This window comes from Chanodichthys erythropterus, chromosome 16 (assembly GCF_024489055.1).
Source record: "Chanodichthys erythropterus isolate Z2021 chromosome 16, ASM2448905v1, whole genome shotgun sequence".
Taxonomy (NCBI): domain Eukaryota; kingdom Metazoa; phylum Chordata; class Actinopteri; order Cypriniformes; family Xenocyprididae; genus Chanodichthys; species Chanodichthys erythropterus.
The window spans coordinates 2856299-2880000 of record NC_090236.1 but is presented as its reverse complement, the minus strand read 5'-3'; the positions used below and the strand labels follow the sequence as shown (position 1 = coordinate 2880000).

The following is a 23702-nucleotide window of genomic DNA, read 5'->3' as shown; positions in this document are numbered from 1 at the left end:
GTCAACTCGAAACTAATCCTATAACCCTGAGTTTGTTCAACTACCATCATGGTACAGGCCCCCGGATGAAGTAAAAACTCTCAAAACAACTACAACAGGCTTGCAAACTCAAAGGCTCCTCCTGTAAGATAGCTACTTTTATCTTTTACACCAGAGGAGAGGCGTGTTTTCTCATGGAATCTGTGACATCGCCACGAAAGTGAAACAACGCTGGTTCGTTTGGGTTTGGTCACTGGATAAGGTTTTCACAGAAATCGCCCGTTTAACTCAGCTATAATCGATTTGGGCGGATACTGAAAAACATTCCTGCCGCTGTGATAAATAAGACCTGCGGTTCGTTCAGTGAGAAGTAACGCGGAGGGAAAGAGAGAGCATCGGTTACTTTCATCTCTTCGTACAGTATAAGACACAATTTAGGGTCATGTAAGTGAACTTTTTTTTATTTATTTGGCATTTATTTAAAAATAAAATATTCAAAATCAAATGTAATTGCAAACTCTTATGAGAGATCAGTGCAGATATTTTATTAGGTTACTGTTAATATAATCAGTTTTCATGGTGTCCATTCAAAACTTTTATTTGCGTTACACATTTTATTTACAATGTGATTTTTTTATTTTATTTTTATTGCCATGTATTTTTAATTTTGAATTGCACATTCTAATTAAGTGAAAATCTAAAATATACTGGTTAATTTGAAGAACTGTTTAAAAAAATACATTGGCTTTGAAATCTGCGGCAAGTAACTGTTAAAAAAAGTTTTCCTTTAGGAGGCGCAAGAGGGCTCGGAAAACCAATAGAACCACATTCAAAGCTCTGGACGTTTATGTCATTCCGTTGTGATTCTGACTCGCATTTAGACCATGATTTAATAAATGTAGATACTTTTTTTTTTTTTATTAAAACACTATTTACCCGTTTTAATGTATTATTGCTGATATACAGTATTATTATCATTAATAAACTTTTATAATATTGTCATATAATTGTATGCCTATTATGATGTGTCAATGATGTCAAATGGCTAGATGAATGTGGCAGTAATAGTTGCCACTAGTCATAAAAATCTTAAAGTGTTAGTTCACCCAAAAATGAAAATTCAGTCATTAATTACTCACTCTCATGTTGTTCTATACCCGTAGGACCTTCGTTCATCTTCGGAACACAAATTAATATATTTTTGACAAAATCTGATGGCTCAGTGAGGCCTTATTGCCAGAAAGATCCTTTTCTTTTTTCAATGCCCAGAAAGCTACTAAAGACATATTTAAAACAGTTCATGTGACTACAGTTCAACTTCAACCTTAAAGGATTAGTACACTTTTAAATAAACATTTCCTGATAATTTACTCACCCCCATGTCATCCAAAATGTCGATGTCTTTCTTTCTTCAGTCAATAAGAAATTAACGTCTTTGATGAAAACATTCCAGGATTTTTCTGCATATAGTGGACTTCAATTGGCACCAAACAGTTGGAGGTCAAAATTAGATTCACTGCAGCTTCAAATTGTTCTACACAATCCCAGACGAGAAATAATGGTCTTATCTAGAGAAACAATCACTCATTTTCTAAAAAAAAAAAAAAAAAAAATTATATACATTTTAACCAGAAACACTCATCTTGAACTAGCTCTCTTCTTCTTTGGTATTAGAATTCCGGCAGTGTAGACACTGCTAAGTGTATCACTGCCCTCCATAGGTCAAAGTTTGAACTAATTGTTATATACTATTGAAATAGCATATTGCATATTTAGTTCAAACTTTGACCTGTGGAGGTCATTAATACACTTAGCAGTGTCTACACTGCCGGAATTCTAATAGAGAAGAAGAAGAGAGCTAGTTCAAGATGAGTATTTCTGGTTAAAATGTATAACATTTTAATTTTATTTTTAGAAAATGAGTGATTGTTTATCTAGATAAGACCATTATTTCTCGTCTGGGATCGTGTAGAACAATTTGAAACTGCAGTGAAACTAATTTTGACCTTCAACTGTTTGTTGCCTATTGGAGTCCACTATATGGAAAAAAAAATCCTGGAATGTTTTCATCAAAAACTTTAATTTCTTTTCGACTGAAGAAAGAAAGACATGGACATCTTGGATGACATGGGGGTGAGTAAATTATCAGGAAAAGTTTATTTAAAAGTGGACTAATCCTTTAATGTTATAAAGTGACAAGAATACTTTTTGTGCTCCAAAAAAACAAAATAACTTTATTCAACAATATCTATTGATTGGTGATTACAAAACACTGCTTCATGAAGCTTCGAAGCTTTACAAATCTTTTGTAAAATCTTCTGCAAAATCACGATTTCAGTAAACGAGGCTTCTTTACATCATAGGTGTTTCGAAATTTCAATAGTTCACATGACTTTGACAGTTTGAGACATGCTCCGAACCAATCATTTGAAAAAAAAAAGATTTGTAAAGCTTCGAAGCTTCATGAAGCAATGTTTTAAAATCACCCATCACTATAGTAATATAAACAAATTACTTTACCCAATACTGTACTAAGTTTTCTACAACTAAAGGGTATATTATACTACAATATACTACAGTTTACTGTAGTAAAAACTAAAGTATACTACAGTATTTATTAAAGTTTATGAGTTAATAGTTTATACTACACATAGCATTCATTAGCAAAGTGTAGTAAATACTTTGGTTCAATGGTTCAAAATCACTATTGTATTAACTATAAATTACTATAGTATTTTTTCACGTGGGTGTCTTTACTAGCTTTCTGGATATTGAAAAAGGCAATTATCTTGCTGGCACTGCAGGCCTCACTGAGCCATCAGATTTGATCAAAAATATCTGAATTTGTGTTCCGAAGACGAATGAAGGTCTTGCAGGTGTAGAACGACATGGGTGAGTAACTAATGACAAAATTTTCATTTTTGGATGAACTAACCCTTTAATCTTGATTTCTTGTTAAATGTTTTATTTTATTTTTTTATAAGCCATGTACGATTTCAGCTGCATATCATTGAATGTATATTTAATGAGCAAATGTTTATTTTTAATACGACCTATATGGTGCAATTATTATACGTTCTTATATGTACCATAACAGTGTTGAAAAACTTCTTTAGTAGTCATTGATCTTTACCCCTTCTAATCACTGTTATCACACAAATATCATGCAAATAAACAAACTATTCTAATGAAATAGTTATTCTTGTGAAATAATAAAGCATGTGAGCTTTAAGAACAGAATTAACTAGGTAAGAATCAGCAAGAAGAACAGGTCTCTGGTGTATGAATGACAATGACTTGCCAGGGAGCATTTCATACTATTTTTGTAGAGATAAAACAGGTTTTTAATGGCTAACACAGAATGTAAATGATACAATACATTTGAGAGTCCATGAAGAATTCATTGTTTTGAAGTATGTTGTGTCTGCAGGTTTTTAAACATTGTTTACAGCAACCAAATAATTATTTTTCTCTTTTAGCAAACAGGAAGATCTAGAGAGAGCCAGCATGTCTAATTCCAGACTAATGCCTTCGCCCATTTGTTTGGTGGAGAATGTGAACGGATCGCTCTGCGTCTGTAAGGGTGCCATTGAGTTCCTGAGTAGAATCAAGGAGCCGGTGGTTGTAGTGTCTGTGGTGGGACTCTACCGTACGGGGAAGTCCTATCTTATGAACCGCCTGGCAGGACAACAGTCAGGTGAGAGAACTGTCTACACACGCCAACTCAACGTGTGAATATTAGCTACGTCATGCTAATGATAACAATAAAACTGTAATTGTCTCAGGCTTTGCTCTCGGTAACACTATTGAGTCGAAAACCAAAGGCATCTGGATGTGGTGTGTCCCTCACCCCTATAAAGAAGGACACACTCTGGTGCTGCTGGACACAGAGGGACTCGGTGATGTGGACAAGGTGAGGACAAGGAGCTGCTGACTTATTAATATTGTTATATGGTGGATTGTTAGATTTTAAAGACACTGTGTTTCAGGGAGACTCTAAGAATGACGGCTGGATCTTCTGTCTGGCTGTTCTGCTCAGCAGCACTCTGGTGTACAACAGCCGCGGCACCATCGATAATGATGCAGTGGAGAAGCTGCAGTATCCTTTAACCTGCAACGTAACCCACTTCCTTTTTCAAATTTACAAACATACATTTTGCAAGATGCTGTTATTTCTCAATGTGCTGCAGCTATGTTAGTGAGCTCGCTGAAAAGATCAAGATCAAATCGGCAGAAGCAGCAGAAGAGGAAGAGGAAGATTCAAAATATGTGATTTTCTTCCCATCATTCATCTGGGTGGTTAGAGATTTCACCTTGAAACTGGAAATTGATGGAAAGAAAGTGACTGAGGACGAGTACCTTGAGTTTGCCCTCCAGCTGAAGAAAGGTATTTTAGATAGACATACTGTAAACATCAAACACCAGTATGTGAATGTAAATAAATAGTCAGTAAATATTAACAACAACATAAAAAATTTGACACAATCTTCTTTGGTAAAACTTATTTTCTCCTAAAAACCTCATTTAGGTGTAAATAAGAAAATCAGTGACTACAACCTGCCCCGTCAATGCATCCGAACCTATTTCCCATCCCGGAACTGTTTCGTGTTCCCATCTCCAGCCTCGCCTGAAAAAATGACACACTTAGAATGCTTACAAGAACGGGACCTTGTACCAGATTTTCTGGAGGTCACAGGTCGTTTTTGTGACCACATTTTTCACAAGAGTTTAGTGAAAACACTGAAAGGAGGACACAAAGTTACTGGCAAATGTGAGTGTTTCACCCAATAATTTAATTTATTGGGACATTTTAGTGTTCAGTGTACGTCTTTATCCCCCGGTTTTACAGACAAGGCTTAAGCCTAGTCCCAGACTAAAATGCATGATTGAACTGTTTTAACTAAAAGTAACTTGCACTGAAATGTCTTCAAATTTGTCAATACCATTGTTTTGTTTCAAGATGTACACCAGTAATGTTTTTTTGTTTTTTTTGTGACTTACTTTTTATTAGATTTTCAAAAGAACACAAATATACAAAAAAATAAAATAAAATAAGAGTAAATAAAAATCAATCAAAACTGAAAAAAACAGAGATAAGAAACAAATTCTGTCAGCACTGCTTACATAGAAGATGAATACTTTAGATGACATAGTTATGAAATGTTTTTTCTAAGTGACTTTACTGTCCTAATTGAACTAAGGCCTAATCCTGGCTTAATCTAAACCCTGTCTGTTGAAACCAGGTCTAAATTTAAAAATGTAAGTATATTGATGTGTTTGTGTGTGTTGTCAGTGCTCGGGAATCTGGTGCAGATTTATGTGGATACAATCAGCAGTGGGAAGGTGCCCTGTCTGGACAATGCAGTGGTTACTCTGGCAAATCTGGAGAACCAGGCAGCTGTTCAAGAAGCTTTGAAAGTGTATCAGAGTGGGATGGAAGAGGTAAGACATTTTTTTGGGTTTGTTATACGTATAATGTTAAATGAAATTATACATAAATATACATATACTGTCTCTTAACAGCAGGCAATAGTTTAAAGTGTTATACATTTAACATGATAATATTCAGTAAGTAAATAAAGCTATGCCTTTTGTTTTACAAAGTTATTCTTTTTAATTTACTAAACAGTTTTAATTTAAGTACAAGAATTGTTATAGCCATTTACTGACGAAGCATACTGTTCTTTTGCAGGTGAAGAATAAGTTTCCAGTAAGTGTGGAAGATATTTCCTCAGAGCACCAGAAGTTCAGCAGTCTGGCCACTGCTGAGTTCATGAAACGCTCCTTTAAAGATGAAAAAAGAGAATACCTAACAAAACTGGTGGTGAGTTTCACATGCACAATTTTGTGCACCCTCATAATAATGCAGCTATATTCTTAAATATGCAAAGGCCTCTTAATTGAATCATTATGCACTGTTTAAAATTATATTTAGCTGAAGTATTTAAATATTGTCCTTGTGTGTGTAACGGAGGCCAGCTATTGAAAACTGTGTAGGAAAAACCTCACTCCCCTGATCTCAAGAGGCGCACTAGTGACTGACGCTAGAGACTGCACCGGAGGGGTGACATGCAGGAAAATTTTTATTTTATGGAAGTTGAAGGGGGGGCAAAGACGGTTATTTATTCCTTAAAGGATTAGTTAACTTTAAAATGAAAATTACCCAAAGGTTTACTCACCCTCAAACCATCCTATGTGTATATGACTTTCTTCTTTCTGATGAACACAATCACAGTTATATTAATAAATATCCTGACACATCCAAGCTTTATAATGGCAGTGAACGGAACCAATGAGTATGAAGCTGAAAAAAGTGCATCCATCCATTAAAAACATACTCCACACGGCTCCAGGGGGTTAATAAAGGCCTTCTGAAGCAAAGCGATGCATTTGTGTAAGAAAAATATCCATATTTAACAAGTTATAAAGTAAAAATATCTAGCTTCCGCTAGGCCGCCTTCCATGTTAAACTATGGGAAAAAGCATAACTGATCTCGTGTCATTTATACTTTTTTTGTAAATTGAATAAGGAAGGTGTAGGACGTAGCGTAAGTGTTTTGAACAGCGAGAGCTTTACACTTTCTTCGTAAGTTGAATACGGAAGGCAGTCTGGCGGAAGCTAGATATTTTACTTTATAACTTGATAAATATGCATATTTTTCTCACACAAATGCATTGCTTCACTTCAGAAGGCCTTTATTAACTCCCCGGAGCTGTGTGGAGTTTGTTTATGATGGATGGATGCACTTTCTTCAGCATTAACCTCATTGTTTCCCGTTCACTGCCATTATAAAGCTTGGATGCATCAGGATATTTATTAATATATCTCTGATTGTGATCATCAGAAAGAATTAAGTCATATACACCTAAGATGGCTTGAGGGTGAGTAAAGCTTGGGATAATTTTCATGTTAAAGTTAACTAATTTTTTAATAATCAATATCTCAACTATGGGAGTATAACAATCTTTTCCATTGTGTATATGTGATGTATGTGTGTGTTTGCATGTATGTTTAGGAAAACATAGATATATGCTATGTAGACCTGCTGAAAGAGAATGAGATGGCATCAGAGAGAAAGTGCAAAGATCTGCTGAAGAATCTGTTCTCTGACATGAATAAACAGCTGCAGAATGGAGAGTACAGTCAGTCTGGAGGATATGAACTCTACTGCAGAGACAGAGACGCCATCGTTGAGCAGTACCGCAGAGAACCCAACAAAGGTGTATCGGTGAGGACACGTTCTGTCTGTGTGTTTTTATGAAATGGTTCTTTGAGTACACGTAGGGTTATGAGTTTCTATGCTCTAGTGCTCTAATACTAATATATATGTTTATGTGCAGGCTGAGGCTGTGCTGAATGAGTTTCTGAATGAGCGAGGAGCTGAAGCAAACAGCATCCTCTACACAGATACAAAACTTACTGAAAACGACCGAAAGATTCAAGGTAAATCTTAATCAACCTAATGAATATTTGTAGTTCATTAGGCTGTTTGATCCTGGAGCATTTGTAATTAACAATGCATATGAAATTGAAACCAAATCCAAATTCTTAGTCAAGAGCATCTCCAAGGCATCTTGGAGTTCAGGTTCTGGAGGTTAGTATTAGCATCATGTTTCACATCATTTCTCTCTTTTTTTATTTTTTATCTTGACTGACAGAGGAGAAGGAGAAGAATGCTCTGCTGAAACAGAAGTGCAAAGAGGAAGAGGAGAAACGTATTGAGAGTGAACGAATGATACATGTAGAAAAAAAGCGGCAGGAGGACCGAATGAGGCAGATGAAGGAAAAGTTCAAGCAGGAGATGGAGCAGCAGCAGCAGGAGATGGACAGAGCCATTGAGAGCAAGCTGAAAGAGCGAGAGGAGTTGCTAAACAAAGGCTTTAGGGAGAAAGCTGATCTTATGGATGAAGAGATAAAGAATCTTAAAAAAGAAAAGGAAGAGAAAAGTTCTGGCAGTTTTATGAAGGATTATGTGATGCCTGTTGTCAGTGCTATAACAGACATCCTTCCTGCCTTCTTCCAATACAAGGTGCTGATGAAAGGACTCTAAAAAACCATAAATACCCCTTCAATGCTTACTGTTAAATTACAAATTGGTTTGTTTATAGTTATACCTTATAAAACACAATATCAATAGGTTTCTATTTACTAGGATTTAGTTTGTTATTGAGTAGTGTCCTAGTTCATATTCTTACAGTGTACTGTACACAAAAATTATGTACTGTTTTGCTGGTGATGGGAAAATCCATAGTTTTTTTGTAGTATGACATGTACGTTTGCTTGTATTTAGTAGACCTGAAGTTTGCATTTGGATGTAACCATTGCATTTATCAAACAATCTATTATAATCATTAAATTAACCAGATTAAAATTCATTATTATTTAACTTGTAGGTTCATACATCTTGAAGCTGTTGTCACAATTTCCTTTTCTCCCTTTTCCCATTTTTTGGAGTCAATCTGACTCCAGACTTAGAAGCTGATGTAAACAACTTATACACTCCATTTATTTTTTATAAATACATTTTTTAGAAAAGGCTGTATTCATAAGGTGTATTCATTTCTGCAATCCTTAATTTCTACAAAATTGGTTGATTTACTTAATTTATGGCTATTAAAGACATATATTTCTCAGTTTTTATTATGTATATGTTTAATACATTTTAGTTTTGCCATCTTTCCATGAATTGTATTAGTGATCATGAAGAAAATACATATTTTGAATTTGTTCAGAGGGGGGTGTACTCATTTATGCTCACTCTGCTCACCACGTCTGATCACGGAAGCACCAATAACACCACGTCTGCCAACCATGGCAGACCAATTGCTGCAGTGATCAGGGAGTCCCGCCTCCCTGCATTTAAACCGCAGCTACCTGCCATTTCGTCATTCTCGCTCTCTTCCCTGTGAAGATTTCGGAAGCTGTTCTCAGCAGACTTTGGGAATTATTGCTAAACAGTTTACAGACGGAGCCACAAGGTAACGTCCCTAACGCAATATTCTTAACATTTGTTGATTGACTTGCTACTTAGAGGAAGATAATTAACGCGTCAAGGCGAGTTTTCTGCTTTAAGTTTTTCCATTTATTTTCCAAGTTTTTGGCGTGCTCACCACACATCAAAAAGTAGGAAAATAGCTCTCTATCGCAGCACAGCTCCGTACTAGTCGTCACGTTGTGGTGGCCACTAAAAAAGAACCGGAGAGCCCCAGAGGAAAAGGCCGTCCTGCATCTCCTGCTTGGGTGCCAAACATGCTCAGGCAGCACTGTCCAACCCCGAGGCCTGTCCTCACTGCGCAACGTTCTCAGTTAAAACCCGGGAGTGAAGGCTTTGCGTTGCTGTAGCTGAGAAGTCGGACCCATGCCTCTCTGCTCAACCCAGAGAGGAACCGATGGATTGTCTACAGGCTTTCAGCTCCTGGGGTGAGATGATGGAGAAAGTGTCACCCGTCCTTCCCCCGCTGTTCGAAGATCCGTTAGCGGGAGAGGAAGATGACAAAGTTTTGTTGACCATCCTCGAGGACGAGGATGAGGATGATGAAGATGCTATTCTTCCCCCGATGCAGTTGCGTCCGCCGAGTGCACAGGATGCAGCTTGTGCAGTTGGATACAGATCTAATCGAGGTCTGTCGCAGGGCCGCGGCTAGACTGTTGATCGACTGGCCATCCCAACCAGCAGGTCAAGGAGCTGAAAGAGACCTGTATGACGGAAAGAGACTTCCGTCACGTCTCCCTCCAGCGAAGCCGTTTATTCCAGCCGTCCCTGCTTGTCTGGCTGAAATGAAAAGGTTTTGGGATAAGCCTTTTTCCCACCGAGTTCCTGTTAAGGGCTTCTCGAGGCTAGATGTTCAGGGAATGGAGGATTTGGGGATGGCAGATCCTCCCCCTGTTGAATCATCTGTGGTGAATCACTTGCACCCGATTCGCAGGGCAGCGCTCTCTTCAGCCGGGGCCTCGCTGCCAGGGAAAACAGAGCGCTTCCTCTTTAATGAGAAAAGGAGTGATAAGAGTGATTCCAACGGAGGAAAGCCAGATGGGCTTCTACTCCCATTATTTTGTGATTCCCAAACGAGGGGGAGGTCACCGTCCCATTTTAGATTTACGGGTCCTCAACAAACACCTCAGAAAATACAAATTCAAAATGCTTTCGCTCAGAACTTTGTGTCAAAGTATTCGTCAAGGGGATTGGTTCACCTCAGTGGACCTCCAGGACGCATATTTTCACATAGATATTTTTCCTGCTCACAGGAAATATCTGAGGTTCGCTTATCAGAGCACAGCATACGAGTACATGAAGATCCCCTTTGGCCTTGCTTTAGTGCCCAGGGTATTTATCAAATGTGTGGAAGCGGCTCTGACGCCGTTAAGGAATGGAGGAGTCAGAGTTTCATCGTATCTGGATGACCTGCTCATCTACGCACCGTCCCAGCGGCAAGCAGAGAGCGACACACACACACTAGTGACACATTTGGAGAGATTAGGTTTCAATATAAACCAGACAAAGAGTTGTCTAATTCCTTCACAGGAAATAGTCTACTTGGGTCTCAGGTTGAATTCAGTGATGTTTCGAACGTTTCTATCAGAGGAACGCATCAAGACATTTCTCAGCTGCCTCTCCCTCTTTCAACGAGGGAGTTTAGTCTCTTTCGAAATGTGTCTCCGACTACTGGGTCTGATGGCCTCAACAGTGTCAGTGGTTCCCCTGGGACTGCTGCGAATGAGGGATTTTCAGAACTGGACAGCGTTACAGGGTATTCGCCCCACGAGCCGTCTCAGCCGCAGAGTGCGCGTCTCACCAGAATGTATGAGCGCTCTCTGTCATTGAAGAGCCCTGTCTTTTCTCAGGACAGGATGCCCTCTGGGTCCTGTTGTATTGAGGAAAGTGGTGACAACAGATGCATCTCTCACGGGCTGGGGGGTGGTGTTCGAGGGCAGAACAGTGAGGGAGTTTGGTCTCCTGCACTGAGAGAGAAGCACATACATTTTCTAGAACTACTGACAGTGTTACTAGCTCTGAGACATTTTGTGCATTTTCTCAAGAATCATCATGTATTGGTCAGGACAGACAATACAACAGTGATAGCCTACATAAATCGACAGGGAGGAGTGCGTTCTCACTTGTTCGCGAGATTATGTGGAGCAGCCGGACCCTCCTGTCATTACGCCCGACGCATGTTTCAGGAATAATGAACAGGGGAGCAGATCTACTGTCCAGAGGGAATCCTCTGTACGGGGAGTGGAGACTCCACCCCCAAATTATGCTTATGGTGTGGCAGAGATTCGGCCAGGCCGCCGTAGATCTCTTCACATTGCGCAAAGACGCGCAATGTCCCCTGTTCTTCTCTCTGGTCGGCAACGATGCACCGTTGGGTGTGGATGCACTAGCCCATGAGTGGCCAGACGTGTTACTTTACGCGTTCCCTCCGTTGAGCCTGATCGAGCCGACACTACGGAGGGTTCGGGAACGCAAACATGTAATGATTCTGATCACGCCATACTGGCCGGGGAGACTTTGGGTTGCGGAGATTGCGCAACTGCTCTACGACCAGCCATGGCCGTTACCAGCATGCAGGGATCTCCTCTCACAAGCACGGGGGGAAATATTTCATTAAAAATATTTCATATTTTTATAATGCAATTTTATTAAGGGCGAATTCCTCATATTATTCTGTTTTCACCTCCGTCGGGAGCTATGATTCAGATAGTTACACAGCCTTTCTTAGTCTGCTTCATCAGCATATCGACAATACAGGAGTTGTCTATATGCCATAGTGAGATACTGAATGAATGTTAGAAAGAGAACGTTAGGTTACTGACGTAACCCCGGTTCTCTGATAACATGAAGTGAGGTATCTCACAAACATTGCCCTCCTTGCCTGTCCTGCACAGAGAAGATATATGCGGTGAATGACGAAATGGCAGGTAGCTGTGGTTTATATGCAGGGAGGCGGGACTCCCTGATCGCTGCAGTGATTGGTCTGCCATGGTTGGCAGACGTGGTGTTATTGGTGCTTCCGCGATCAGACACGCCCAGAGGCGGTCCCATAGTGAGATACCTCACTTCATGTTATCAGAGAACCGGGGTTACGTCAATAATGTAACGTTTTATCATCAGAAAGTTCTAAAGGTTTAGTGTCAATCTACGGTGTTTTTTTTTTTAAGATATAGATGCTCCAACACCAGTAGTGTTGGGTGTGCAGATAACAACATGGAAAATCAAAATGGGACTTCATACCTTTATAATGAAATAGAGATCACGAGATGAATCCAATCTGTGGCACTTGGGTAAAATATGAGTGTCCATTGCAAAACAAAAAAAAACAGTACTTTTTGTCCATGAAATATTGATATATTATGCATTGTTTGCATCACATTTCTTCTGAATGATCTGCTCTCTGTCGTTCTTCAAGAAATAATGCAATCTGAGCAGCATTTATGTTTTAAAACTGTATACAATCGTATCTAACAAACAAGCCGTGTCCAAAGTATATTTTTCAAAATAGTGCAGCAGTTTTAGTTATAATATCCAAACATCTACACAGACACACATAAGTCTCGAATATTATGCAGCATATTTTATAATTGTATAAAATAATCAAGCACAAATACGGCTGAGATGCCAAATTCAGCAGCTGGAATTAGCTGAGGTAAAGTGATGGCTCACAGACAGCAGCAGCATCTACCTGTCACTCAAGTGACCATGCCCTTAATTATGCAGAACTTTAAGGCTTAATATAATTTAAAGGAATGCGTTAGAAAAAAATTCACCCCCCTCAGAGTTGTCACAAAGGGCAAAATTAGCAGTATAGACCAAAACCACAATTTGAACCAACTTGTAAACATGCTTTTTTCTGCTATAAACTTGGCCAATGCCAGTGGCACAGGTCCTCATCAAACTGTCCCATACCGGCGTGATGAATACAATCCTCAACTAGATGGAACTGGAATAAATACTTTGACTGTTGCAATCCCAGTCGGACTTATGAAAGCTGCCCGAATCATAATCATGCACTGTGTAGAGTTCAACCCACTAGCCCAACGATGGCATCTAGTGGCCTGATTGAAGGTATTGCACGTGTTTGTCCTCTGGCACTTCTGTAAAAATAATCTTAATTTAATGCCCCCGCTCCCTCTCCTGTAAAAGTCATGTTGGTTCTATTGACGGAAATGAGAGGGAGGAGGAGAGGGAGCGGGGGCCGGTGAGAGGACTTTTCACGAGTGAAGTTATTACTGCGCCAAGTCAAAGTGCTCCCGAGCACTTGCTATGGTATTCCGCCATACAATATAGCTATCCATTTTACACGCTTAGAAAAGCGCAACGTTTTGTTTTGTGTCAGGTCGAGTTACACTACTCGAGTAACTGCATTTAAATAGGGAAAACGTGGAGGTGTTTGGTAGCTTCTCTGCTTGGCCCCTATTGAATGAACTGGGCTAAGCTAAGTGCTAACAAAGTTTCGCCGCAAGACAGAGCGATTTAGTGCATGCACTGAGACGAGAGGGGTATGCATCAACTTGTCTTAGTTAAGGGAATAACAGTTTAATATGAAAAAACGGTGGAGTATCCCTTTAAGGGCATATGCACATTAATATTACAATGATACAGATTCAGTGCATGGAACCGAGCGCCATGTTATGAGGCAGATTTACAGTTTAACTGCAAATGAGAATTATTCTGTTTTATAAAGTGAACACTTATAAAATGTACAGTTATTACTTATTTTTTTATTTTTATTTAACCTTTATTTAACCAGGAAAGGTCCCATTGAGTTACAGTAACTCTTCTCCCAGGGAGTCCTGGCCAAGACAGGCGGCCAAAAGTTTCAATACAGAGACAGGACATAAATTACATAATACACCACAAATCTCTATACAGTATACATATTAGAAAACAAAACAAGACATTAACATCAGCAAATACAAACATACAATTGTATAAGATACCTAATTAAAAATAATTGCACTGTTCAGTCAGAGATGACTTTAAAAGGTTTTTAAAAGTATTAAATTAATAGATGGAAGCGATACTAGATTTAAAGTATTTTGGGGTTCATTCCAGGCATTTGGTGCATATGATGAGAAAGCTTTTTGACGGAATAATTAATAGTATTTTCTTTGACGACCTTGTCCTGTAAACACTATTTTGGTAAATTAGCAAATTTGAAATATAGGTGGGTAATTTACCCATTAGTGCTTTAGCAATAAAAATCAGTAAATGGATTTTCCTTCTAAGGGAAAGGGAGGGCCATTGTACAGTTTCATACAGAGTGCAGTGGTGAGTCCTAGCTGCTGCACCTGTAATGAAACGTAAAGCTGAGTGGTACAGTACATCTAGTTTTTTTTAATAAAAGTGAAGTGGAATGCATATAAATTAGATCACTTTAATCCAAAACTGATAGAAATGTGCTCTGCACCAACCTTTTCCTTGCTGAAAAAGGAAAGCACTTCTTTAATCTAAAATAAAAACCTAACTTGGGTCTAAGTTTTTTTAAAAGGCTCTCAATATGGACCCCAAAAGACAATTTATCATCCAACCAAATACCTAGGTATTTGTAGGAAGTAACTCTGTCTATTGGAGTACCACTTTGTGTTAAAATAGTGAAATTGATAAGAGAATAAGAATGTGAACGTGTAAAAAACATTTTTTTTTTTTTTTTTTAGCATTTAATACCAACTTTAATCCTACAAGAGTTTTTTTGTACCTGACTAAAGGCAGACTGTAAATTATAAATTGCTTCCTTCAATGACATAGCAGAAGTGTACAAAATAGTATCGTCTGCATAGATGAGCCTTAGCTTGATTCAGATTCAAACCTAAATTATTTATATAAATGGAAAATAAAATAGGGCCCAAAACTGATCTATAGAAACTAAATTTTTTTTAAGTCCTTCATGATTTCAAAAACAATATAGAAACTGGAACTTAAACCATAAGAAAGGGAGCAAGAGAGAATATTGACTCCAAAAGTCTACCAGGGTTTATGCAGGTTTCAGTAAGTCAAATTTAAGACCTTTTTAAGACATTTTAAGACCATAAAGATTGAAATTTAAGAACTAAAAAATATTCAAATCAAAGAAATTCTGAAAAATATTTTATTTCAATGAATTCAGTCATTGAAAAAGCATTAATTTAATTTACAGATAAAGCAATCACATTAGTAACCTTCCACACACATCAATGTGCCAAATGCCCAAAACCTTAGGCCCAAAATGAAAATAGGCTAAAACAAACTTGCCCTCAAATAGAATAGATTTCATCTCATATTTATTTACATTACAAAACAGCATATTAATAGCCTAATAAAGATTGAACAGGCTACTCCAACCCATGTAACAACCAATGTAGCACACACACACACACACATGGATTATCTGATATATGTATGTGTGTGTGTGTGTGTGTGTGTGTGTGTGTGTGTGTGTCCCGCACTGTCCCATGAACTGTGAGCCCAGGTACCTCGACTTAACAATTTCATTGTTCCAGAACGATGGTCCTGTTGGTCTGATTTTGGCTTTCATTGAACGTTACGACATACGGCCCGGTAAGAGTGCGAATCAATTCCCAGATATAAATTCCCCCAATCCAAATCTCACCAGAAGCGATCTTGTTGGGCCCGCAAGAGAACGGCTTCGCGATTACTGAATCAGGGAACATCACTTGGAAGAGATCGCTAATCTCACTGTTGCTATTAAATGAGTGGTGTTTGTTTAGTCACCGTGTGTAGTATACAAATCACCTCGGCTTTCGATGTGTCAGTCGCTCCAAAAGTAACCCAAAGGTTGTTCGACAGAGCTGTGATGATATTGCGCTGGAGACCGGAGGGACCAGGCATTGAGGAGGACGACGGCAGTGGTGAGGTTAATTGGCCGAGTCCGCTGAAGGGATTTTGCGGCTAGCTTGTGTTTCTCCACTCTGGCGTGTGACTCCAGCGCCTTTACACCGCTTCACACCCAGACTCTCTAACGGATTTTTTTTTTTTTTTCTTCAAAGTTTGCAGTGAGCCTCGTACCTGGAGCTGGGTACCGCATGTAACCAACAGCAGAAATCGCTGTGATCTAGCCATGTCTCGTTGAATGTACACTCCCATTTTCCACACGTAGCCGAACTTTAACAAACTCTGAGGAGACGCAGACGTATTTCGCGGGCAGGTATTGCATTTATCATGGGATTTGTAGTTTTATCACCGCGCATACCAACACCAATTTACCCCAGAAAGAACTACGACTCGCTACTTTTATGCTACTTTGTAATTACTTTCAGCAGGTAGCGTTTCTGGAAATGGGTAAAAAAATTTAAGACCTGACTAAATTAAATTTAAGACCTCGGATGAAAATCTGGCCGTTTTTAAGACTTTTTAAGGCCTTAAATTTAAAGTTCAGAATTTTAGACTTTTTAAGACCCCGCGGAAACCCTGTCTACTCACAGATTGAGTTGTACACTCATTTTACAGTGACAGGAAGTCCGACTGCATCCTTCAATTTCAAAACAACACACTCCAAAAAGGTCAGTGTCTTTTTCAGTCCTTTAGGGTACTGGATTGGATTCGATTGCAAACGCAAAATATACACATAGGAGGAGGCCCAGTGCCATCAAGATGTCCTCACTCTACTCTGTGATTAACTGGCCATCCAACGTGAACAAAATGTGGTCATACTGCATGAGATGATCCTCCCGCAGGCTTTAGGCACTATCTTAGGTGTTGGGATGACAGGAGGGCTGGTCTGAGCATGGACCTGGAGAAGAGGGCATAATAGCATTAACCATCTTCACATATTTATTTGAAAGGCAAACCTTATAAGCTAAATTAATTTCAACTACTGTCATATACAACTGCTCAAATACTTTTGGCCATTAACTGGAAATGAATGTAATTTTCTCTTCACATTGATAGAATAGTTTGTGTATTATCATTTGTATAACAAAATGTGCAATAAGTGTCATGCTTTGATTAGATTGTGCTTCACACACTGTAGTCAACTGTTCATGGCTCACCTCAATGTCAAACAGCAACCCCAGGTCCACCTTGAACAGTGCAGGCAAGAGCAGAAAAGCTGCTTCCAACTGCAGGCCTTTAAACAAAATAACATCATTAGGTTAACATAACATGGGGGATGCTTTTACCCAATACTTTTTTTGTTTTGTTTTTTAAACATTCATTACTGTGTGTAAAGCCCAAAATATACTTTGTATTTTATGCGTATGCTTTTTCTGAAATCAAAACAAATTAAGATCTTTTTGATGAAGTCTAATGCCTCGTTTCCACTGAGCGGTACGGTTCGGTTCGGTACAGTTCGGTACGGTTCGGAGCGGTACACCTTGATCAGGCTTGCGTTTCCACCGCAAACAGTACCCTTACTTGTTAGGCGTGGTGTAGCCGGAAAATAGTGATCGACGTCATTCTCGCACGAAGAAGAAAACGATATAGTAAACAACAATGGAGGACATACTACAGCAGATCTTGTTCTTGCTTCTCGGCTTGAGGCTGTCTGTCACAAAAAGAAGACGAGTTTTGCATTCGGCGTTTCAGAATACAAAGTACGCAAAGTTCAGACGTCCATGCAGCAGCCCCTACCAGCAAGCGGAGGAGAAAACCCGCGTAATTTAAAAACTATTTTACTGTGTCATGAAGTGTAGTTTTAAAAGTTTTTCAGGCGAGAATGTAGTTGTTTAAATCTCAAATCTGGGTTTAATTTATAAAGATGGCGCCTATTTGAAAATTTGATCTGACGTTGTCGGAGTTGTGAGATCCAGGCAATCACCGGGCGCTCAGTGCTCATGTACCCAGCCGAGAGCAGCTGTACCTCGGCTAGTCCTTCTGACATTCGCCGCTGGCTTAGATGTCTCTGTAATGGTTAAAAACAAGATATCATTCATCTTGTGTATAACGGGCAATCTTTGGTCTCATGAATTTATAAATTGCTCCCGGGCAAATCGTTTTGGCCGAGGGGAAAATGAAGTTTTATAACTTTATATATTTATTTAACTTTACCGTTGTAGTGCGCTGTACGTTTGACTGAATTGTTTGCTTGTCTTTATTTCTTATTGTAGCCTATAGCTTCTCATATTTTATTTATAATGGTTATTATTGATAATTAAAACTGACGTTTAACAAAAAGAGATGGTTGTTTTGTCTTATTTCATTTTATTATAGGCTACATACAGTGAAGATAATCAGAGTACATATGCACCTATTGCCTGAACCACACATTAATAGGTTTCATATTTTTAAAATAAAAACGAAAAGAGGCAGGGTTGTGTTATATATTTAGTTTTGTTATATAGCCTACATGAAGTGAAGATAATTAATGCACGCGTTGTCTGAACCACATTTGTGTGTGGCGCCTCTTGTGTTGTCATTCCCCTTGTAGCACGCGCAAGTGACGATTCTCTGTCAACCAATCAACGTTCTGCAGAGTGTAGCTCCACCCTTTTGGTACGGTACTGTTGTGCTTGGTACCCCAACGAAAGGGTCCCAAAAAAGTGGTACGGTACGGTTCGGAATTAGGGTACCATTCACAACTTTTGACAATGGAAACGGAAAAAAAATGCGTACCGTACCGAACCGAACCGTACCGTACCGCTCAGTGGAAACGAGGCAAATGATGAGGGTGAGTAATTAATGACAGAATTTTCATTTTTGGGTAAACTAATCCTTTAAAGGTGATTACCCTTGCACAAATCAAAGCAATTCTCAAACAACACAACATGATATTCATACAACTTCACATTTGTACTAGACATACACTAGAGCTGCAGGATTCTGGATAAAATGAGAATCATGATTTTTTGGTTTCAAATAGAGATCGCAATTCTCCCACGATTCTAAATAGACAACTAAAAATAATATTTAATTTACTAGTTCTAGCAAAATATTAATAGCTGGACTCTAATTGCCGGAAAATGTTTAATTTGAATGAATTATTTTTAAAAAATGGTTTTGAATATATTAATAGCTCATTAATAAATACTTGTTTCACTACTGGATGAATCAGGGTTTAACCTTAACGAATCTATTGAATGAATGATTCAATGACAACGTCACTGGTTGCCACCTAGTGGCTTAACAAGGTAATTTATATACAACAGTTATTTGAAGCACCATGTTAGTTTCGATTTGCTCTATTTTGATCGCTATCTGATGTCCAGTGTTTATATCCTAACTGTAAACTTTTATCTTATTACTTATGTGATAATTTTAATAATTGTGAAAGAAATCAAATAACCAAATCCTTGAATAACAGTGTGGATCAAAACTGCTGTCTCTGGATCAGTGGCAGCATGAACACTGAATGTTTTTGTCAAAGGTTTAATAGACACAGGCGAATCATTGTCATTAATAAAGTAGGATCGTGTGGGTGTTTGAATCGAGATTGCGACCTTTCTACGATAAATTGTGCAGCTCTAACATAAACATACAAAGTAAATCAAAGGGGTTTCGGACAAGCCAGGTTGATGATGTATGTCATACCTAGAAGCAGGGCACAAGCTGATGTAACTGAAGTAAGTTGATTCAAAACTTTAACTCCCTCAATGTCAGCAGATGGTTCATGAAGTTCTCCCCCTCCTTCCAAATAATGAACATCGCCATGGTAAGCTGCTCCTCAATCATCTGTCTGGTTATCCTAAAATAGTGAACATAAAAAAAAAAAAAAAAAAAAATCGGTCACCTTTTGCTAGCATAACTACAAAATACACAAATTTAGACTTATTTTTCTGAAAATAAATCAAAATAGAATATTCTTACGTTCAACTCAGAAAGTACTCCTTGATGAGGTCTTCAGGACTTTCTCTCAGGAAAAAGATAAGGGCCTTCAGGACACACTTCTCAGGTGAATGTTTTCAGCCTGTGATAAAGCAATTGTGATTATTTTTCTTAATTAAAAAAAAAAAAAGCACAATAATCTGTAATAGGAAATCAAATTTTTGCAGATATGCAATAGCAAAGGACAAGAAAAAGAAAATAATTCATATCAATTAATTAATGAATGGCCAAATTTGCAATTAATATATTTATGGATAATACCAGCAACACTTGTGGCATTGAGGGATCAAAAAAATAAATAATATTAAAAAAGGAGCTAAAAAAATCAATTCTTTATTTTTCCAATGCGTTTCAGCATACAGGCCTTCGTCAGTGCTAAAATACTACAGATTTGTAATTAAGAAATGCATCTGAATCAGTCATTGGTTTCATTTAAAATTATGAATTTATAATATATAATTATAAGTCTGAAAATAAGACATGCATCAATTAATAAATTAGCTTTACACCCTAATATATTTAATCATTCTTGATTAAAGGGATATTTCACGAAAAATGAAAGCTAGCTGTTAATTTACTTACCATCAGGCCATCCAAGTTGACTTTTTCTTCAGTAGAACAGTAAAGATTTTTAGCTGGAACTGTGTTTAATTTAATGTCAATGGCTACTGTCACTGTGAGAATAAAAAATTTATACAAAAAAGTCGCATGCATTTGAGATGGCATAAGAGGGAGTTGATGAATGTTTTTGAATGGATAATTCTTAGTCTAAAGTTTGTTAATGAGGATAACATTCAAGTTAATATACAGCATTAGACGGATTTTATTCAAACATGTCCAACATCGGTAATTCATATTATCTATTAACAATTATAGCCGTTTTTATAGAAATTACTTACCATTTAAAGTTATTGCAAAGTGTCCTTAGTCGTCAAACATTTAGGAGCTTTAGATCCTAAAAGGGGGAGGGGAATCAGTGTTTATAAATGAAAAAAAAAAAAAAACTTGTTTGCTGCAGTGCAAGTAAGTTAATTAATTAGTAGTGTAAATACTCAGCCATTTCATTCTACTAAAAAAAACAGGATAAAAAAACACCTCGCGCTTGTCAAATGAAATAAGCCTTAAATATCTTTACTCACACACTTTCTTCGTCATTTTGGTCGAACAAATAGATGAATAAATCAGAGCTAACGTGAAAAAGACAAATAAAAGAACTGACAAACATTAAGTTACTTTAAAAACCTAAACTCAATAATTGTAATGCGAGGATCCCCTCAGCCTCGACTCGAGCGTCTCCCACGCTCCCCACGCACTTCCTGCCCGCAGCATTTCAAATAGCACGCGCAGCTTACACGGTAAAGGAGACCTTTATTTTAAAAATTATTTAGAGACATGTTTACATGGTCCAAACTGAATACATTTCTATAGAATAAAACGAGTAAATGCAACATCTTGAATAGAATAGAAATATTCAATTAGCGCTAACCTTTATAACGTTACTCTAGGCCGCGCAAATTCAAAAATTCGGTTAGTTACGATATCGTTAGTATTCATGTTCACAAACAACGTTAATTAACTCATAAACCGCTAAAACACATGTTCAACCTTTGCATTATCGAGTATATAAATTAAAACATTTCCAACCTACCTTATTTCATCCGAGTCCAGGGGAAATTAATGGCGGCCGAGCAGAAAACTCCAAAGTCTTGTGAAAAAAACTGTCACGGGGTCCTTAAAGAGAAATTATCCTTTGGCTGAAAGTGAGATATTTGAGTAGTTGAATGTACAATATTGAGAGCAATTCGCAGAAAGACGAAGTAATTCAAGTAATACTCAAATAGTTATAGCAATCCAACGTACACCCATATTCACTTACAGTGTAGAGGGGCTTGGGGACAAAAAGGTTGAGAACAGTGTTGCCAGATTGGACTAAAGATTTCCAGCCCAACTACAGCTTAAAACCCGCCCATTTCAAAAAATACCAGCCCATGAATGATTAGCGTCGCACACCTGTAGGTGATAGATAGGTGCGTAGGAAAGAAGACTAATAAAGTCAAAATATGAAAAAAAAAAAAAAAAAAAAAACAAACAAAAAAAAAAAATGAATCCCGCACACTATCAACTTGCAAAACAATAAGAAAGACACTTTATTAGCAACGTTTCGATCGTAAGATCATGCCTGATGAAGATCTTACGATCGAAACGTTGCTAATAAAGTGTCTTTCTTATTGTTTTGCAAGTTGATAGTGTGCGGGATTCATTTTTTTTTTTTTTTTTTTTTTTTTTTTAAAAAAAAAACAGCCCAAAATACATACTGTTATTAAAACTGTTATAGAATAAAACACACAATTTTTTTTATTATTATTATTAAACAACCAGACTAACACATCGCACATTGGAGAGCACCAGGCTCGCCTCAAGTATATCCAGTGCATCTTTTTTTTTTTTTTTTTTAATATAAATGATAATTTTATTAAAACACAAGGTCTACATCGGAAACCTCAGAAGGGGACAACATTTTTTATTGTTCTTGTGCTACTATTGTCAGAACTACAGTTCTTTTCTAATAGGCCAATTCTCAAATCATTTCATTATACTTTTCTTTTTGTATTAGTAGGCTACTTACAAATTTGTGCTCAATTACCAACTAATTAATTTTTTTATATTATCATTATTAAAATTATTATTATTATTTAACTTATAGACCACTGGGTGATTCAACATGAATTCTCGTTTTTTTTCCTTCTTTTAATTTTAAATAAAATAATGACTGAATGATACACTGAATCGTCACTAGTAGGGCTGCCCCCTAATAGTCGACCGTTAGTCAGCTTGAAGAGGCTTGGTCGACCAAGATTTTATTAATCGGTTAGTCGCAGAAAAAAAAATCTCCACAGGAAGTGGCGAGGTCACGCAGTCCTAGAGGCACAGATCATTAACTGCAGGAAATCCAAACATTCACCTATCATTTATCGACCTCAAATATGCCTTATCACTTGAAACATGTAAGTCGCCACTTTAGTCCATTCTCTTTAATGTTTGCCTATAGATAAATGTGCGCTATTATTTGGCATATCCAAGTGTTTGTGTGGAGAGCGTGTTTACTGCATTACATGGAGGCGTCGGTGTGATCACTGCACTTAACTTAAAATACTCCGTCATTTTTGGTCATAGATAAGAGTAATGCAAAATGTAAAGGGTCTACTCTTTTTTCTGTAAACTCACAATAACAGCAAAACGTTGTGCTTTTGTAAAACAATGAAAGCAATCAGGATGCGTTTTCTGATCTCGGTCTCGGTGAACTTGAGCTCGTAACAAGCATGAACCGAAACTCATCGTATAGGCTGCTTTCCTCACAGACACAAGAAATATATCTATAGCTTGGAATGTCTACTTTTAAACGAGCCAATTCAAATGGAAAATAAATATTCTCAGATTATGTAATCCATATGAAACTTGTATATAGGCGCGTCCACTACTGCGGAGATGAGAGATGAGTCAGCATTGTTGACTCATCCGCTCTCCCATTCCTTTCTGTAGGACTTTTTATATTTAACCCACTTTGGCATGATGATGATGATGAATGATGATCACTGATGATGATAATGCAGTTTTGACGATATAACGAATTAGCCTACAACAACCCGCCAATCAAGCTTGAAGTCTGATTGGACAGGATTCCCCTGAACCTTATTGGCTAACCTGAACCATACCTAATTTAAATGTCATCCTAAATTATATAATTTATTTTATAGTTAGTTTTCATTAAAGAAATAATAAAGAATACTGTTTATAGTCAAAAATAAAAACCCGCCTGTTGCATCAAAAACCAGCCCAAATTTTAAAGACCCGCCCAATGCATTTTTTTCCGGTCGGACGTGACCAAAAGGAGCCCAATTGGGCGGGAACCCGCCCAATCTGGCAACACTGGTTGAGAACCAGGTTATGTTTAGAAAATACACTGTA

The 23702-nt window shown here is 37.8% G+C and overlaps 2 protein-coding genes and 1 long non-coding RNA gene across 4 annotated transcripts in view; 1 reads left to right on the top strand and 2 right to left on the bottom strand.

Moving 5' to 3' along the window:
• Positions 1 to 23702, bottom strand: part of LOC137002688 (guanylate-binding protein 1-like) — a 123653-nt gene that overhangs the window by 45555 nt on the left and 54396 nt on the right. The window lies entirely within an intron of this gene.
• On the top strand, positions 164 to 8512 carry LOC137002702 (guanylate-binding protein 1-like). 2 transcript variants are annotated; one of them, XM_067362530.1, is made up of 11 exons: positions 165 to 423; positions 3459 to 3676; positions 3765 to 3892; positions 3969 to 4078; positions 4170 to 4366; positions 4508 to 4750; positions 5273 to 5421; positions 5672 to 5803; positions 6996 to 7208; positions 7321 to 7423; positions 7639 to 8512. In XM_067362530.1, the coding sequence occupies exons 2-11, from the start codon at positions 3487 to 3489 to the stop codon at positions 8028 to 8030; spliced, it is 1857 nt and encodes a 618-aa protein (XP_067218631.1). In that variant the 5' UTR covers positions 165 to 423; positions 3459 to 3486; the 3' UTR covers positions 8031 to 8512. The 2 variants fall into 2 exon arrangements, with proteins under 2 accessions (XP_067218632.1, XP_067218631.1); XM_067362531.1 differs by lacking the exon at positions 4508 to 4750 and having other exon boundaries at positions 164 to 423.
• LOC137003572 (uncharacterized) lies at positions 14964 to 20711 on the bottom strand. Its single transcript, XR_010891994.1, has 6 exons — positions 20636 to 20711; positions 20319 to 20410; positions 19719 to 19818; positions 19443 to 19596; positions 16967 to 17043; positions 14964 to 16707 (listed from the first exon to the last, which is right to left on the bottom strand). It is a non-coding gene; the product is annotated as an uncharacterized lncRNA (long non-coding RNA).